Below are 17,310 nucleotides of genomic sequence, written 5' to 3' on the forward strand. Positions count from 1 at the left end.
GAGAGAGACAGAGCATGAACGGGGGAGGCGCAGAGAGAGAGGGAGGCACAGAATCGGAAACAGGCTCCAGGCTCTGAGCCATCAGCCCAGAGCCCGACGCGGGGCTCGAACCCACGGACCACGAGATCGTGACCTGGCTGAAGTCGGACGCTTAACCGACTGCGCCACCCAGGCGCCCCATCCCAGCATTTTAAACAGTATCTGGTAGGAGGGCACATCTTACACCCTAAGTCTGTGCAAATCTGTAAAATCAACAATTCTCTCGCAATTGATTTGAAATAAAACACATAGAAAAATGAGCGTGTAGTTCAGGTTTTATTGCTTATCAATTATGTCATTCCATACAGTTTCAGGTGAACAGACTTTGAGAAAATATACTGGGGTGTCAAACAGGTGATGGCAATACAGATGAGAAAGTTCAAGTGTTTCACAGAAGGTAGTTAGAGGCACCACTGCCACCATCACCCCCCAAATCTGTACAGTTCGTATAAAAAGAGTAAAAATAGTTCATTGGCATTTAACTAGCATTATTCTTTGTCATCTAGGAGCCACAATGTGAGCCTGAACTATGTCACGGTCTTCAGAGCAAAACACAGTTCGTCCCACTGGCGGATATAGCTGTTTCAGTTTCTTTAAAAATAAGCCAACAAATCAACACAACCAAAACCACGCACGCAAGCCCCCCCAAAAGATGGCATGTTCCAGTGGTCTTGCCAGTGGTCTCGAATTTTACTGTTTCCATTACATGACTTCAAGATATGAAATGTGATTCAGCTTTTGAAAATCAGATTACACTCCTTCACCATGATTGCACAGTATTTACTTTGTAATTCAAACGATTGAACAGAGCCTAATATTAACCCGGGGAAAGCCAGGGATACAACTCAAACTGCTCTTATGCTGAAGACACATCTTTAAAAGTTAATTATTCGTTAAAAACTCAGACCCAAGCTGCACGGGTATAACTTGAGGAAACGACAGTCTACCGTTCCAGACAATACAGCAGCAGTTCTTAGGGTTTTAAAGCCGGGGAGCAAATGCAGTCACTGGAAATCACACACACGCACGCACACACGCACACACGCACACACACACACACATCAGTAACTTCCTGCTTACGCTATACTAATAGTTTCCCTATTTGGAGTTTTGAAAACAATCAAGCATGAACTATGATACAGCATTTGAAAGACTTCTATGTCTCTTATGATAAAGATGCTCAGGCCGAGAATTCCATGTAGATAGTTGAAGGGAAACAAGACTTGAAATGTGGTTTTAAGACCACTTCGAAGACCTCAGTTACCAGACAACTAGAAACACACAGTCGCAGATAAATAGGAATTTATTAAAACCATGGTCTCCAACAATACAAAAATTAACTAGTAAGGCATTTTTACTTCCGTCCTGGCATATGCAGCAAAGAGAGACGTTTTAAATGGGAACCAGCACTTCTAGTCAAACGCTTTCGAGTGTATTTGGCAAATTTATTTTTATATTCTCCTATTCCACACACCACTGAGAACTCTCACGGTCAAACTTCAGGACCCAAACCGAGAGAAAAGCGTAAAACAGAGGCTCATCTACTAAAAGGAAGCAGTACACCCTTGAGAAATAAGAAGAAACTACCAAGAACATTATGTGTAACGTTCAAATGCTAGTATTTCGATTTCCCTGAAGCCATTTGTGCTTCAGTAACTAAGAGAAAGAAGAGATAAAGACACTGTGAAGACGAGAAGTCTACTGGTAAGGACCATGCTGCAGAAACACCGTGGACTCAGCATTCTGCCCCACCGGGCTGAGAGTTTCCAAGGGGCTGCTGCCTCCTCTAAAAAACATCATAGCCACTAGAATAAGATCATATCAATTCACCTTGATTACTTATTTCCCATTTTGTCCATTTACGAAGCTCAACCATCTTTATAAGGTATACGAAACGGTAACATTTCACCTTTTATTAAGGCAAGTTTGTGAAAATAATTTCATACAACCAGATCTCTTCACGAACTTTCAGGTGAAAACATTTCTTCACGTAAGAAACATACAAAAAAAAAAAATTTCTGTTTTTATAAAAAGCCACCTCAATACCAGAAAAGAGTAACGAAGGATTTTGAACCCGAACCCAGTTTACTTTTTAAAGGACGCTCTTCCTTGGTCTCCAATTCCAAGCACTATTCATCATCTTTAGAGCCAGTTTTGCTTAACTACAAAAAAAGATAAAGGACATAGTCAACAAGGTGAAGCTATCGTGTTATCTGATAGTTCATTACTTCCACTCAACATCAGAAATAAGTATTTATAGTTGATAGAACAACACGCAACAAGAGTCACGTAACTGACACCATCTACAGCTTTCACCATATTTAACTAGTTTTCATCTTAAGGCTCAGCTACTTTAAACAGGATTCATTAAAAATATAACCTCGGGGCGCCTGGGTGGCGCAGTCGGTTAAGCGTCCGACTTCGGCCAGGTCACTATCTCGCGGTCCATGAGTTCGAGCCCCGCGTCGGGCTCCGGGCTGATGGCTCGGAGCCTGGAGCCTGTTTCCGATTCTGTGTCTCCCTCTCTCTCTGCCCCTCCCCCGTTCATGCTCTGTCTCTCTCTGTCCCAAAAATAAATAAACGTTGAAAAAAAAAAACCAAAAACCTCAAATAGATCAAGGGCGGGGGGGGGGGGGGGGGTGGGGGGGAATCCCTCAAAGTTTTCCAAGAAATAAATTGGAACCAAAACAGGTGCCATTTATAAAATGAATGATATTCTCCTATTTTTGTTTTCTATCACAAATAATAAACTTTAAAAATTTTTAAAACTGTGGCAAAAAAAAAACCCCATATAAATTAAGTACAGTTTTAAAAAATTGATACAAATCTTAAATTGCAAGTCTTTTCTGTAACAATCCAAGGAAGTTAGCTAGACACGAGGTGTGGGGGGGAGGGGGGATGTCCCCAAAGACTGACACACACACACAACTCTGACCAGAATAAAGACCCAGCCACCAAGAAATCCCCACTGAACTCAAAGCCCGAGGCCCCCAGAGAATGTGAGAGGCTGTGAAAGGCAGAAACTGCTAAGAGTAGCAGTTCTCAAACATTCTGGCCCCAGCTCCTCTTTCCACTTTGAGGATCTTAAAAAGCTTGTTTTTAATGTAGGTTATACCTACTGCATTTGAAATTAAAACTGAGAAATTTCATTCATATAAAAAATAACAATCAACACATTGCATGATAACTGAATAACATTTCTTAAACGAAAAACTGCATTTTCTAAAACAAACTAATGAAACTTAATGTGAAGAATAGTGTTGTATTACATTTTTGTACATTTCTTTTTCATTGAGCTCAACAGAAGACACCTGGGTTTTTGCAAATCTGCTTCTACTGTACGGCAGGTATCATGGAAAATGGCTAACAAGAACACGGTACAAGTATTAAGGACAAACTGACTTCATGTAAAAATGCACACACACACACACTTAGATTCTACACCTACTCACTACCTTAGAAAATTCTGGAAAACACAAGACTCTAAAATCGCACATTCTATTAGTGCTCTAACAGAAGAGTATTAGTGATGGCACCATCACACTTCCCGCAGCCTCCGGTAAATACCACCGTCCACTTGTGAGAGAATGCGGAAAAAGGATGAACAACACTTTAATGTTATGATATAAATAGTTTTGACCTTGCAGACCCCCAGAGAGCCTCTATGACCTCTAAGGGTCCAAAGACCACACTGAGAAACAACTATTCTCCAACACTTGGGCTAATGGCTTCTGAGTCCAAACCATGCCTCGGTGGGAACCTCCCTCTTAAGATGACTGGATTATTTAAATCTTCATTTCTTTTATGTTTCTTGAAATTCTAATTTACATTAATGAGGACTCTCTGAAAAACAAACAAAAAACGTAATTTCCGGAGCTAGGGAAGGAGGGGTACTATCCCCCCCTCTGGGACAATTTTGGATTAATCGGACAATTTTGTCTTCCCAGTTTCCAGGGAGATCTGCTGCCTGAAAAGAGGCACTTCTGTTCTGAGTTAGGAGACAGCTCGTTCTCAGGCATGAAGCATTCTGCAGAGGGAAACGACCGAGCTGGTGAGGTACCTACAAGCACACCTGGGACAGCACACAGTACCCAGCAGGCATCGGTGGAGGGGCCTGGGCAAGTGAGAGGATGCTGGAGAAGCTGCTCCCATACAGGTGTCTTGTGTACGGTCAGTCTCTTGCCCCGGAAGGGGACAAGACATACCGCTTCTTTATTACAATGGCAGCTCATGGTTCCCTACTCCCAGGGACTATTTTTGTACTAGATTCTAGAAGCACAAAGCTTCTTTTCAACAGTTTCTATAGAAAAGGTATCCCACGGCCCAGAGGACTGACTTTCACATAAACTTTAAGAATATACTGCTTATACATTACGTGTATTTGTAGGTGGTCACTAAAATCCTAACCTTTAACTACTCTTGAATCACAGCAATTACTTCTCACAGCAGCAGTGGCACTAATTGTCATGCGAAACTCATTTCACGAAGTCCTACAGAGAGAATTAACTTACTGTGCTAAGTATCACTTTATTTGAAACTACGAGTAACTCGAGAAAAACAATGGAGAGAAGTTGGCAAAAAACTTCAAGGTGAAAAGTGAATGATTTTAAACAAGAAAAACAAAATTCTTGTTGACAATGATGGGAAACCCCATCTAGGGTTTGCTCTAAACAAACAAACAACAACAGACAAACCCTCCAAAACCCAAAAAACTCATTTCTATTAAGAAATCAAAGCATTCCTTTCTATGACTTGTTTCTTCAGCTTCCACACACGCTCCTGCTAGTTCAGAGTCACAGTGAGGCACATTCATTATTCAGAGGTAGTTACGTAAAGTCATACTTTAGCGTGCTCATAACTGAGTTCTTCACATTTTCCGTTATTTAAAAAAAGAAAATCTAAAACTGAAGGTGTAGGAAAGAAAAGAATGCGAAGGATATTTCAAAAATACTTACATGCTGAAGTAAAAAAGGAAACAGCCATCCCAGTAAAATTCAAAGGTGGAGGGGGGAAAGAATGGAAGATATGAGTTTCATTATTTGACGGCATAATCGTAACAACTGTCTGAAGCTTAGATTATACGCGTTACGTACCTTCACCACGTCAACCCAGTTCCATCCTCGGGGAAGCTGTCCTTTGTGATCTAGAAGAGAAAATAGGGACTTTACTTCCAAGACCAAGCAGTAATTTTTAAATTAATTACCATTTGAATAAATCAGCTTTTGCATACTATCCCATGCAACGAATTAAAATTTAAATCACATATTATGAAGTGAGAAAGCTAGTGTATCATCACTGGGAATTGGAAGCACGGCTCTGCCGGGGATACTGGCAAAGCAATTCGATGTACTCCCTTTTCACATTTACCCCATTTCATTCAAGACAAAACCTGATACTAAGGGAGAAAAAATATGGAGGTGAGTTGGAAAAGCCAGAAAGAGGAGCTAATCAATTTATTAGTTTCATGCACTTGCACCATTTTATTTGCTTTCTATAAGGTCACTGCTTATTTAAAGTAAGGAGTTGTGTTACTTTGCTGCTTCGGGTGTGTTTCACACTAGGGAGCTAGGCTCAAGACAAGAGACCTTGTAAACAAACGTCCAGCCCCAAGACTAAGAGGAGGCCCGGGCAACTTCTTTATTAACTTTTGTGGTCTGAGAAAATATGACTTATTTCATCTAACATTGTTTAATCTGACAGGCCTTTAATCTATTGGGAGCACTTGAAAACAAGCTCAAACTTTATGTAAGAATTTATAGTTTACAAAGTGATTTAGTTCTCGTGACAGAATATTTAAACTTGAAGAACAGTTTAATAAATACAATATAAAAGTGTTTTAATTTAACATGGCTTGATTTCCTGTATGCTCGATATATCTATATACATCTCATTTTACGGAATCTTCAAAATCTGCATTCAAAACCAGTACATTAATTTTACACAGGGAAGTAGACACTAACCTCACGATTCTTATAGGACGGAGGCAATATTAGTGGAGCTCAACTTTAGATGCTAATACTTCTTTCCTCCTTCATGTCAGTAAGAATCTTATCCCACTGTTTACTGGTTATACGGGGCATGGGGGCAGGGCACCAATGTGGGTAACTAAAACTTACCCACAGCGCCATGACTGTCCTATTCAAGTTTTATTTAGAATCCAGGTCCCAAACTCCTATACCATAACTATAGAAAGATAATCCCTTTTAGGTGGACGTCACCAAAAAGATGGAGATAGGGAACTATTAATGAAAGGGAATGATCATAGGTCATTATGTATGAAAACAACAGGTGATGAACCAACAGAAATGCTACAGCTTAAAAAAGAGATTAATAACTAAAATTCTAGAGAACAGATTACAACAGCTAACAATCCACTGCTTCGGTTGTTCATGCTTTAATTCTGCTCTGACATTAGGTATAATGGATTCCCTGATTTTTTATTTCACAAACCATTCCAACTTCAAAAATGTATCTTGAGGGCCAGTACAGGGTCGTGATCTTTTCACTCTGTCACGCAGGATGTTAAACAGAGCATCAACAACCAAAAAGCTGCCATCACTTTGTAAAAGAAAGGGCATTATTTTAAACTTCCTCACCAAAGTACAAGGGTCAGTTCCTCTCAATGAAGGTCGACTTGTAACCTTGTATCAATAACACACACACACACACACACACACACACACACACAGTCATATGTACACATGGACACACTTGTATATATGTATACAAATGTTTATATGCATCCACGGTAATGTCCTCATTGTTCTGGACCATAAAAAAGTTTACAGACTGATACCAATTTGCAACCTTTCAGGTTAAATAAAGAGATCAAACATTATTGATGGTATGAGCTAGAATTTAGAACTCTCTTCTAAAGGTGCATACAAAATGACTCTGCTTTAGTAAAAACAGGAATTCTGTTCTTAAATCTTACTGTAGCTGTAAAAAATGATTGAGTACAGACAAAAGCATTAAACCATTTATTTGTGCAAAGACTGAATGGTATACCAAACTTCATTTCAAACGAAAGCTAGAGTTCAAAATAATTTGAGTAATACGCGTGTCTCCCATAGAGATAAGCAAACAGGAAAATCCCAACATGCGGAGAAGGGTACGAGTTGGACCCACTTTGCTATGCTATTCTGCTGTTTCTCAGTCTCAAGACTCATTTGTGGTTATTTTGCCTCTCAGTTACCTTCTCCTCACGTGGTGATGTCTGGTGGTGAATTAGTGGTAAATATTTTCAATATATATCCGTGACCCAAGACAGTGTCTGATCCAAATGTTCCAAGAATGAAGAGACGAGACTTTCTCTTCTAAACCTAGATATACTGATTAAACACTCATATCATATTAAAAAGCAACCTATTTATCTGTGTTATTAAAAAAACAAAAACAAACACAAACCTGTTTTATCTGCCAGCTTACGTTTCTGAGCTTTTGAAAGTTGTTCTTTTTTGTCTTTTTTCTTACTTGATGGGGCTGTATTAGGAGTTTCAACGGAGATGATACTGCTTATGGGTATCTAGAAAAAAAAATAATTCCTATACCAATGCCTTAAAACTTATTGAATTACACTAAATATGGCCACATCCACAAGTGAGTTGACAATTTTTATATTTATGAAGAACCCTGTATTATAATATTCATTTATTAGGGCAGGTGTCATTAGCACATTGATATCACTCTTCCAAAAGTTCACACAGAAGGGCTTACATAAGATTAGCTCAATTATTATAACCAGGTCCCTGAGAAAGAAGATCTGACACCAGTATCACATTGAAGCTCTAAAGTACTAAGGTAACTTCACAATTCAATTGATTTGCTTTATTTGGAAATTTAAATAGGTCTTTAGGAAAATCGCATGTGCCTACCTAGAAAATCCTGATTCTCTGAAGAAATGAAGAAAAAGATTTCAATTTGGATTCATGCAGTCAGAGTGTGATCCACACAATTTAAAATGCTTCCTAGTTGCCAAGCATTGCTGTAAATGATGTATGTATAGTACTCATCTGATCCTTACTGCAATCTTACGAGGTAGATGCCGTTATAATCCCCACTTTTACAAATGAATAAATCGAGCCTAGTGAGGTTAACACATCTGCCTCCTTCCTCCCACCGAGAGAAGTCACATCACATAGCAAGCGGTGCAGGGAGGGTTTTCCAGGCCATGTGGTCTGGCCTGCAGGCCATGAGCTTTGCTGCCCTGCCTGATGGCCTCTCTAGCTGCCCTCCGTGTTTGTTCTTCCGTGTTCTGTTACGTATGTGGAAGCCAGAATTGCTCAAGTAGAAGACACGCAGCCTTTGTTGTCAAACAGCTTACAGTTTGGTTCACCAAACTCGACGGACTCCGACCGCTGAAATTCTTTAAGCACATGACTTGGTGCAAAGGGATCTAATATGTAGATGCCTAAGGTCATGAAAGATGATTATTTCCTAAAATACTCTTAATGAAGTCTCTTTAAGCTTGCACCAACTTCAAAGTGAACTGTGGCAAGACTACCTACAACTAAATTTGCCTCATGAAGAAAGTAATTTCACATGTATCTTAGTGCTACATAAGAATCCTCTATAAGCTTTATGAAAACATTAAATAAATTAAAAAAAATACATGGTTCAACAATGTCTCTCTTTTTTTTTTATAACATTCCTTTTTTTTTTTAAGTTTATTTAGTTTTGGGAGAGACAGAGCAAGAGAGAGAGAATGCAGGAGGGGCAGAGGGAGGAGACATAATCTCAAGCAGACTCTACACTCTCAGGGCAGAGACTGATGTGGGGCTCGAACTCACAAACCGCAAGACCATGACCTGCGCCAAAGTCAAGAGTCAGACGATTAACCGACTGAGCCACCCGGGTGCCCCAACAGTATCTGTTTGGGCAGGCACATGAAGTATTCTAGTCTTATATGAAGGGTAAGATCTAGGGGATACAATTTCATTTTTGAAGTTAAATAAATACCAAGAAATCTGAAGTTCATTATTCTTATTTAACTCAGGTGTAACTCATTTTAAATCTAACACAAAATCGGGGCGCCTGGGTAGCTCAGTCGGTTGGTTAAGCGGCTGACTTTGGCACCGGTCATGATCTCGCCGTTTGTGAGTTCGAGTCCCGCGTCGGGCCCCGTGCCGATAGCTCAGAGCCTGGAGCCTGCTTTGGGTTCTGTGTCTCCCTCTCTCTCTCTGCCCCTCCCCAGCTCGCACTGTGTCTCTGTCTCAAAAATAGATAAAACGTTAAAAAAAATCTAACACAAAATTTCCTTCCAATTAAAAAAAAACAGTAACCGGTAAAGATTAATTAGTAGCAGAGTGAAACCAAAACGACAACAACAAAACCTGACCCAAACTAATCACAAGCTCACCGTAGAATTAATGGGGTGGTGATTCTCCATGAACTGCTCTTTATTGTCCTTGGCATATTCAAACAATGTGTAGGTCATGGCGGTCCCGAGATGAATTTCCACTGCTTCCTGTAACTTGGCTAATATGCTCTGCTTTACAGCTGATGATCTACAACGCACAAGAAATACACTGCTGAGAAAAAAGTAAGGGGGAGTGTTACAAAAAAACAATGAGAACAAAACACTACTCACATGGTGTTGTTAAAAAAAGCGTTCATAGATATAATTGGAGGTGTTTGGGGATATGTTTCTGTCCAGGAAATCTCTATTAAGAAGGCTTTGGGATCGCCATTTTCACCTATCTGAAGAAAAGGGAAATCTTAGGCTTGTAAAAAGTGATACAAAGACAGAATATTTACTATGACTTTTTAAATGATGAATTATTGCCAGTGCTCACGATCAGGTCAGAAATGTAGTATTTTGAAAAGTTCAGGAGTACGGGCTAAGACTCGGAGGAGTTGAGGGCCGTATGAATAGTCTGACTTTTGATGTTCACAGCCTGTCTCTCCAGACAGCCCTTTAGCTTTTCCCAGTACCGAGACTGTCTCACATAATTTTTGTCTCATCAAAACTTTTTGAAGGCAGACATCAACTGTGGGGGACAGGAAGGGAATGGACAAAGATAATAAACCAACCTGAAACCCTTCATCTTTGTCTGAAGTTTTCTAATTGCCAAATCATAAGAGGCATCAAGAACAAGTGAACTGCTACACATTGGCCCAATTCCAAGAGACCAGAAAATGAAATGTAAAACTTAGAGAAAAAAGGCAAAGAGATAAGGTTTAGGAATGCCTTAGGCTGGATGAGAACTTTCAAGATCTACTCTCTTACCAACCTTCGAATATATAATACGATACTATGAACTAGAGTCACCATGCAGAATGTTACATTTCCCTTACTTACTTCTTTCTAACTGGAAGTCTGTAACTTTTGACCCCCTTCACCTGAATAAAGATGTCTTTTTTATTTCTTTTGCTCGCCCCTACTTTTCACTTGGAAAAATGTTAATCTCGCAGAGAAACTAGAATAAGACGACGAGCACTCCTTGACATGTACCTTATTCACCAAATACCTCTGCTTCCATCCATTTCTCTTTCTTCCTTCCCACTACAGAACCAACCCCTGGCCCCAGGCGGGTGGCTTGTTTTCCTTTGTTTTTTGTTGAACTCTTTGAAAGTAAGACATGGTAAAACGTCCTGAAATATTTATTGGGTAGAGTATCCTAAAAACAAGGACATTTTCCTTTATAACCACGCTACCATTATCACACCCAAGAAATTCAACATTGATACAGAAAGTATCATCTAATTCGTAATCCATCTAAAAAGTTCCCCAATCATATCTAAAGTGTCTTTAATGAACCACCTCCTCAACCGGTAAATCTGTAATCCATTAAGAATCATGGATTACATTTGGCTGCCAAATTTCAAATCCTGCTTTAATTTAGAACAGTACCCAGCCACCCTGTCTGCCTTTTAAATATCTTTCATGACAAAAATAACCAAGGGCAGTTTTCTTATATAATGTTCCCAGATCAGGACTGATGTTTCCTCTATTCCAAGTCCGATTAAATATTTTGGTAAGGATACTGTGCAGGTGCTGTGGTATATTCCCATAGCATCACATAAGGAGGCACATAAGATCTTCTGGAATCGTCACTGGTGATACTAAGCTTGATCACTTGGTTAAGGTGATATTCTCCAAATCTCTTCACTGTAAAGGTATCTTTTCCATTCTGTAATTAAGAAGTAATCTGTGGGGTGACACTACAAAACCATGTGAATATATTGTCTCGCAACATCTTCTCACCCAAAGGTTTTAGCATCCATTAATGATCCTTGCCTGAAACCATCATTGTGCTGGCAGCAGCAAAATGGTGATTTTTAAAAATTAATTAACTTATTTATTTGAGAAAGAGAGTGAGTGCACATGTGCACAAGTGGGGGAGAGGGGCAGAGGGAGAGACAGAGAGAATCCCAAGCAGGCTCCATGTTCAGCACAGAGCCCCACACACGGCTCGATCCCACGACCCTGGGATCATGACTTGAGCTGAAATCAAGAGTTGGACACTCAACCAACTAAGCCACCTAGGTGCCCCAAAATGGTGATTTTCTAATACAACTATGGAATAACTCACAAATCAGCATCTCCTTGTGCAAAGCTATGCTAATTTCCACTGTAATACTTTTAGTATATACGTTGGGGGTTTTTTAATATTTATTTTTAGACAATAGCAACAGATTAAAAAAATTTCATCCCAAATTGTTATTTGATTTACCTTTACTCTCTCTGACCACTACATTTTTATTCCCCTCATCCTCAATCACAAGACACAGCAATATAAGGTGAGGCTTAGAAATTATGTCTAACTTAGGGCTCTGTTGATATTCACCTATGTAAGTTGATTACATACTTGGTTTATGCTTGTGTTTCAAATGCAGAGATGATAAAAAAAAAGTGATGAAAATTACTTGCTTTATGCACTGAGTCCTTTTTCAAGGTGCATGTAAACAATGTGCCACATGCCTCCTGCAGCGCTAGGTATGGAAGATGCAAAGATAGAGACAAGACCACGCCTGTCTTCAAGGGGGGGGGCAGATGTTTAGGTAATTCACCAAACTGCATCATGATTAAACGTTTAAGGGGATGGAACAAAGTATGAAGACACGGGGGATGGTCAGTTTGGCTTTAAAGTCAACGGCTAGGAGACATGGCCCAAATACATCACAGAGGAGCCCGAGATAGGGATTAAAGGAGAAGAAGGCTGGATGAGGGATGTGAGGTGAGGGGAAGAGCAAATGATGTGTCCATGGGCACAGTATTAAAAATGCAGGAGGAGCACCTGGGTGGCTCAGTCGGTTAAGCGTCTGACTTCAGCTCAGGTCACGATCTCATGGTTCAAGAGTTCCAGTCCCGCGTTGGGCTGTGTGCTGACAGCTCAGAGCCTGGAGCTTGCTTCGGATTCTGTGTGTGTGTCTCTCTCTGCCCCTCCCTCGCTCGCACTCTGTTTCTGTCTCTCTTTCTCAAGAATAAATAAACATTAAAAAAAATGTTTTTTAACACAGAGAAATGTTCCACAAGCTACTATGGCTAATGGACAGTGGTGGCTGGGAAGATCTGGAGAGGCAGTGTGGGGCAAACAGAAGGGACCTGAGTGTCAAGCTAAGGCATTTAATCCTTATTCTATAGGCAGGAGAAACCTTTTTAAAAGAAGGGCTGGGGTAACTAATCACGTGTCTCAGGGAGCTGACTAGTAGTAGTCTGAGAAAGGACGGGTGGGGAGGTGCTGAGGGAAGCTGAGGACACAACCAGAAGGGAAGAACTGCTCAGCAGGCTACTAAACCCGTCTGCACAGGAACTGAGTGAGGGGTCTGACTATAACCCGGCCAGGACTGTGCCCTTGTCCTCCGACTGTCACAACAGACAAGGTTTCTAAACCTCACTTTCTATTCCCTTTAAATCCATCCTGTAGGACACACGCACGTTCTACTACATTCCGTACACTGCTCAACGAGTAGCTGCTGTTGTTAATACGGATATTTAGGAAAGGATGGGGCAATTCTCAGTCTCCCATTTGCTAAGGGGAGAGTGGCAGTTATTGGGGAAGTCTGGGCAGGCAGGCGGATTCAAATTGAAGGTCTAGGACTTAACTCCATTGTTAACCTTGGCTATTCAAAGTCTTTCATCTTCGTATCCCTGGAGTGGCCTAAGAATTACTGAGCTTGAAAGGGAATCAAGAGGAGTGGAGCAGAGGGGAGAATATCTAAAGAAAGTAATTATAGATAATCTATTTCCTGTGATGTCTAGAATTATGTATGTATCGTCTAACTTACTTTAGATGATGACATAAATAACTGTAAATCTTTTACAAAAAAACTTTCTCATATTACTACCATTTATAATCATCTGGATAAGTGGTTTTTACATTATTTATTTACAAAATAAGATACTGGTACTGTTTCATGTTGAAAACAGTTATAAGCAAACTCCCTTTTAGAGAAAAATTGACATAACACGTAATGTAAAAAATATTCACACATATTGATTATATGGAATTAGGAAAATATCAACTTTTCTTGACTATATCATAAGGTAGTAAAAATAATTCTAGATTTGGATTAGAGACCTGGATTTTAAATCTAGTATTTACCAGGATCATCTTGGAAAGCTTAGGAAGCTATGACTGAGAAAAATTATCTTTAAGATTAGAAGGCAAAATTATATAATTTCCAAGGTTTCTTCCATTTCTAACATTTGATGATTCTGTCACAATAAAAACAAATTTATCTTGATTTTTAAAAGTTTCTGAATTGGGGGCGCCTGGTTCACACAGTTGGTTAAGCCTCCAACTCTTGATTCTGGCTCAGGTCATGACCTCAGATTCGTGGGTTCGAGCCCCTTGTGGGGCTCTGCGCTGACAGCATGGAGCTTGCTTGGGATTCTCTCTCTCTCTCTCTCTCTCTCTGCCCTCTCCCACTCATTCTCTCTCTCTCTCTCTCTCTCAAAATAAATAAACTTGAAAAAATAAAAAAAATTTAAAAATTCAGAAAAAGTTTCTGAATTGTTTTTAAAAGTTACAAATAACTGATGTCACGGTGTGAAGCTTTCATTCAAATGCTTTGGAAAACCCAAAGATGTAATAAATTTAAACCACTAAATTCAAAATACAAAATCATTTAAAAAAAAAAACACAGCATTTTTAGCAACCTTCAATCTTTTATTAAAAAAAAATTTTTTTTTTAGTGTTTATTTATTTTTGAGAGACAAAGAGACAGAGTGTGAGCAGGGGAGGGGCAGAGAGAGAGGGAGACACAGAATCCGAAACAGGCTCCGGGCTCCGAGCTGCCAGCAGAGAGCCCGACGCGGGGCTGGAACTCACGAACTGCAAGATCATGACCTGAGCTGAAGTGGGAAGCTTAACTGACTGAGACACCCAGGTGCCCTTAGCTTCATCCTTTTCTGGGACAGTCGCAAGGGCTCCTGTCTGTGCTGCGTCTTACCCTGTACTGGAATGAAACTGGACTCAATTCCCGGAAGCTTTCGTCTCCTTCATAAATAGAACGTAATGCTTCCAGTTCCATCTGAAAAAAAAATGAATCAAGTGAGTTTTGCTTAGTGGTATAAATGGATTAGTTTCCATTCAAGACCACTCCACTGTGTAAAACTTAGCTACCTTTTACCGTCTTCCATGTTTATAACATTTGTATACAAGGTATATAGTCCATGTGCAACATAGTAACACAATATTAATACTAATAGTTACTTTAATCCTTCCCCCAGAATACCAAACTTGAAAAAACATTAATGGACAACAGAAAGAACTTAAAAAAAAAAAAAAAAAGATGGTTAGAAACAGGTTGACAAGGATCTACCCAAGACGCAAAAGGGACTGCAAAAGAAAATGTCACTAATAATCCTTGCCTGGAAATATTTCTGAGAGCACTGTGGGCTGACGGATGAGGACTCCATCACACTTGTGATGACTGATGAACGCCCGAGAAGAGAAGCAAGGAAAGACATCACTTGGGTATGTATTTTACTTTTCAAAAAGATGCGTGTCATGAATTCTACAGACTAAGATAGACAAAATTTGAGAACAGATTATATTAAAGAAACGGTTCGTGGGGTCCCAGGGGAATAAAGAGTAGAAGTCCCTGAGCATTGGCAAGCGGACGAACAGCAAGATAAACGGAAGCACCCTTTCCTAGAGACGGTGACTTGGCTGGCACATCAGGAAAAGGCCCACATGAGTTTCGGCAAGGCACCTCTTGCTACCTTCACAGGAAAACAAATAACAGGAGTTCAAACTGGATTCAAGAGCAACTGAGATTAGATCAGAAACAACAACCTTATTTCAGATCTAGTACTCCTCCTGCCCTTAATCCTTTCACATATTTTAACTAAGGAGTAGGACGGGAACAAAAATCGAAGGCAGGCTTGGCAAGTTTACGAATGACAATTTGATGGGACAGTGAATCGCGCTGGTAGCAGAAGAATTCAGAACACCCTTGCAAAACCATCTAACCACATGAGATTTTACAGGGTGGGAGGAAGAATTTATCTCAGATACCTAAACAAACGAACAGAGGATGAAGAGCTAATTGCTCTGTACACGGCACTTAAAGGGTTGTAGTTGACAGGAACTACCCGTAGAAAACAGGACACAAATAAACATAATCTGTGCACAGACACGATTCCAGGAGAGTGAAAGAACAAAAAGAATGGACATATGGAGAAAAGCTAAAAGGAACCACTGCGTATGAGGACAGGACATCGGAAAAACTGGGCAGAAAACTGTCTTCAAAGATGTGGAAGTCAGTCATGTGGAAGAAGCATGGAATTCTATTATTAAAATAGAGATCTCTGGGCTCCCCAGGAATTCCAGGTCCGTAAATTCCAGGCAAAGTACAGGCTTCCGTTTGTCTAACAACCACCCCAAAGGTTCTAAGCCTTGCTCCCTGGGCCAGACTTGGAGAAACGTTACATTTTATGCTCCATGGTTCACAGTACCAACTTGTTCATGCCTCCGCTTAGAAACTCACCAGGCAAGAACGGTTTCGAAAGGATTCACATATCAATTAGCTTGTTGGACATTGGGGTCCTTTACAGGTAACTTCCAGTCCAGAGAGACTACCACATCTATCATGGAAAGTGCCACCTTTCAAGAAATATATTCTAAATGAAGAGTGAATTGCGTACCTGGGAGACTCGGATTCCAGTCCTGAGTCTACCCACAAGCTCACTGCGCAGCCCTGGGGCGTTCACTTTGCCCCCGCCAACTCTTTTCCATCTGTACACACGACACCGCTAGAGAAGGTTCCCCTAGAGATGACCTGTGTTACTCCCTGATCATATGATTCAACGTCAACGTGGCATTTCACGAGAGAATATCTGAGCACAAACCCTACGATTCAGGTGGCACGTGTGTGCTCAAAATAGACTTCGTTTCCACTGGACAACCACCAGATGGATAAATGATGCCACCAAACAGTAAGGCCAGAAACCAGTGTCATTGTCTTCCTCCACCAGAAATTTAACTCAGGGAAGCCTCTCCCTACCGGCCAATAGACTTGAAAGTTTAAAAGTGATCAGATTCCAAACAATGTAACTCAGTACACAAGCGCTACAACAAGAACCTTGAGGACTGAAGGTGAGCCGAGAGCACTGGCTCGCCAACCAAGGACACTCATCCTTGTTATTAAGGAGGCGTGGGGCCACCCCCCCGGGCTTGCAAAACTGAGATGGGGTTGGGGGAGCGGAGGCAGAAGCTAACCCTTCCCCTTCCCGCGCGCCTGCACCCCCCCAATCCCCCCACCAGGACACCGGTCAACTTGGGGCACCCCAGCCAGGCTCTGTGCGCTGCAGAGGGGCGAAGGCACGTGCGGGGGCGCTCGTCCCGGAACCGGGTCGCAGCCGGGCCTCGCGAGGTCAGTCGCCCTCCCTCGGAGCTCGCGAGGCACCGCGCCAGCGCGGGGGAAAGGGGAGCCCGGCCAGGGGGACTCACCTCCTGGTCCTCGTTGGCGCTCATCGCGCCGGTCACGGGACGCCTCCCGGGAGGACGTGCGCGACGACCAGAAACCGAGAGCAGCGGCTCCCAGCCCCGGGCGTCCTCCCGCTTCCGCGCCCTGGGCTGCGGGAGGCACGCCCCTCGCACTGCGGACGAGAGTCACGCGCGCACCCGGCCTTCGGGCAGCGTGAAGCAGCCTGGTGGGGGGGGGGGGGGGGGGCGGGGAGCCCACGGCCGCCGAGGGTGGGGCGCCGGGGACACTGGGGAGCTGCTGCAGGGCGGTAGCGGCAGAGGCCCCGCCTCCTCCCCCTCCTCGCTTCTCCTATTGGCTCCTTCTCTCCCCGCCCCTATTTCCTGCTCCCGTAGG

At 41.7% G+C, this 17,310-nt stretch overlaps 1 protein-coding gene across 3 annotated transcripts; it reads right to left on the reverse strand.

Moving 5' to 3' along the window:
• Nucleotides 1-296: 296 nt before the first annotated feature.
• Nucleotides 297-17,140, reverse strand: RWDD4 (RWD domain containing 4). 3 transcript variants are annotated; one of them, XM_040489891.1, is made up of 8 exons: nt 16,941-17,137; nt 14,437-14,517; nt 9,629-9,738; nt 9,398-9,545; nt 7,447-7,564; nt 5,133-5,182; nt 4,995-4,997; nt 297-2,201 (listed from the first exon to the last, which is right to left on the reverse strand). In XM_040489891.1, exons 1-8 carry the CDS (start codon nt 16,962-16,964, stop codon nt 2,169-2,171), a joined length of 567 nt encoding a protein of 188 aa, XP_040345825.1. In that variant the 5' UTR covers nt 16,965-17,137; the 3' UTR covers nt 297-2,168. The 3 variants fall into 3 exon arrangements, with proteins under 3 accessions (XP_040345825.1, XP_040345824.1, XP_040345826.1); XM_040489890.1 differs by lacking the exon at nt 4,995-4,997 and having other exon boundaries at nt 297-630; nt 16,941-17,140; XM_040489892.1 differs by lacking the exon at nt 4,995-4,997 and having other exon boundaries at nt 16,941-17,138.
• Between the last annotated feature and the right edge of the window lie 170 nt (nt 17,141-17,310).

This window comes from Herpailurus yagouaroundi, unplaced genomic scaffold (genome assembly GCF_014898765.1).
Source record: "Herpailurus yagouaroundi ecotype Mexico unplaced genomic scaffold, PumYag 181, whole genome shotgun sequence".
NCBI lineage: Eukaryota > Metazoa > Chordata > Mammalia > Carnivora > Felidae > Herpailurus > Herpailurus yagouaroundi.

Coding starts and splice junctions, on each gene's coding strand:
- RWDD4 (XM_040489890.1), bottom strand. CDS start 16,964: ATGAGCGCCAACGAGGACCAGGAG. Junction 9,739..14,436: donor CAGTTTCATTCCAGTACAGG/GTAAGACGCAGC, acceptor CCTTTTCTTCAG/ATAGGTGAAAATGGCGATCC. Junction 5,183..7,446: donor TAAGCTGGCAGATAAAACAG/GTTTGTGTTTGT, acceptor TTTCTCTTCTAG/ATCACAAAGGACAGCTTCCC.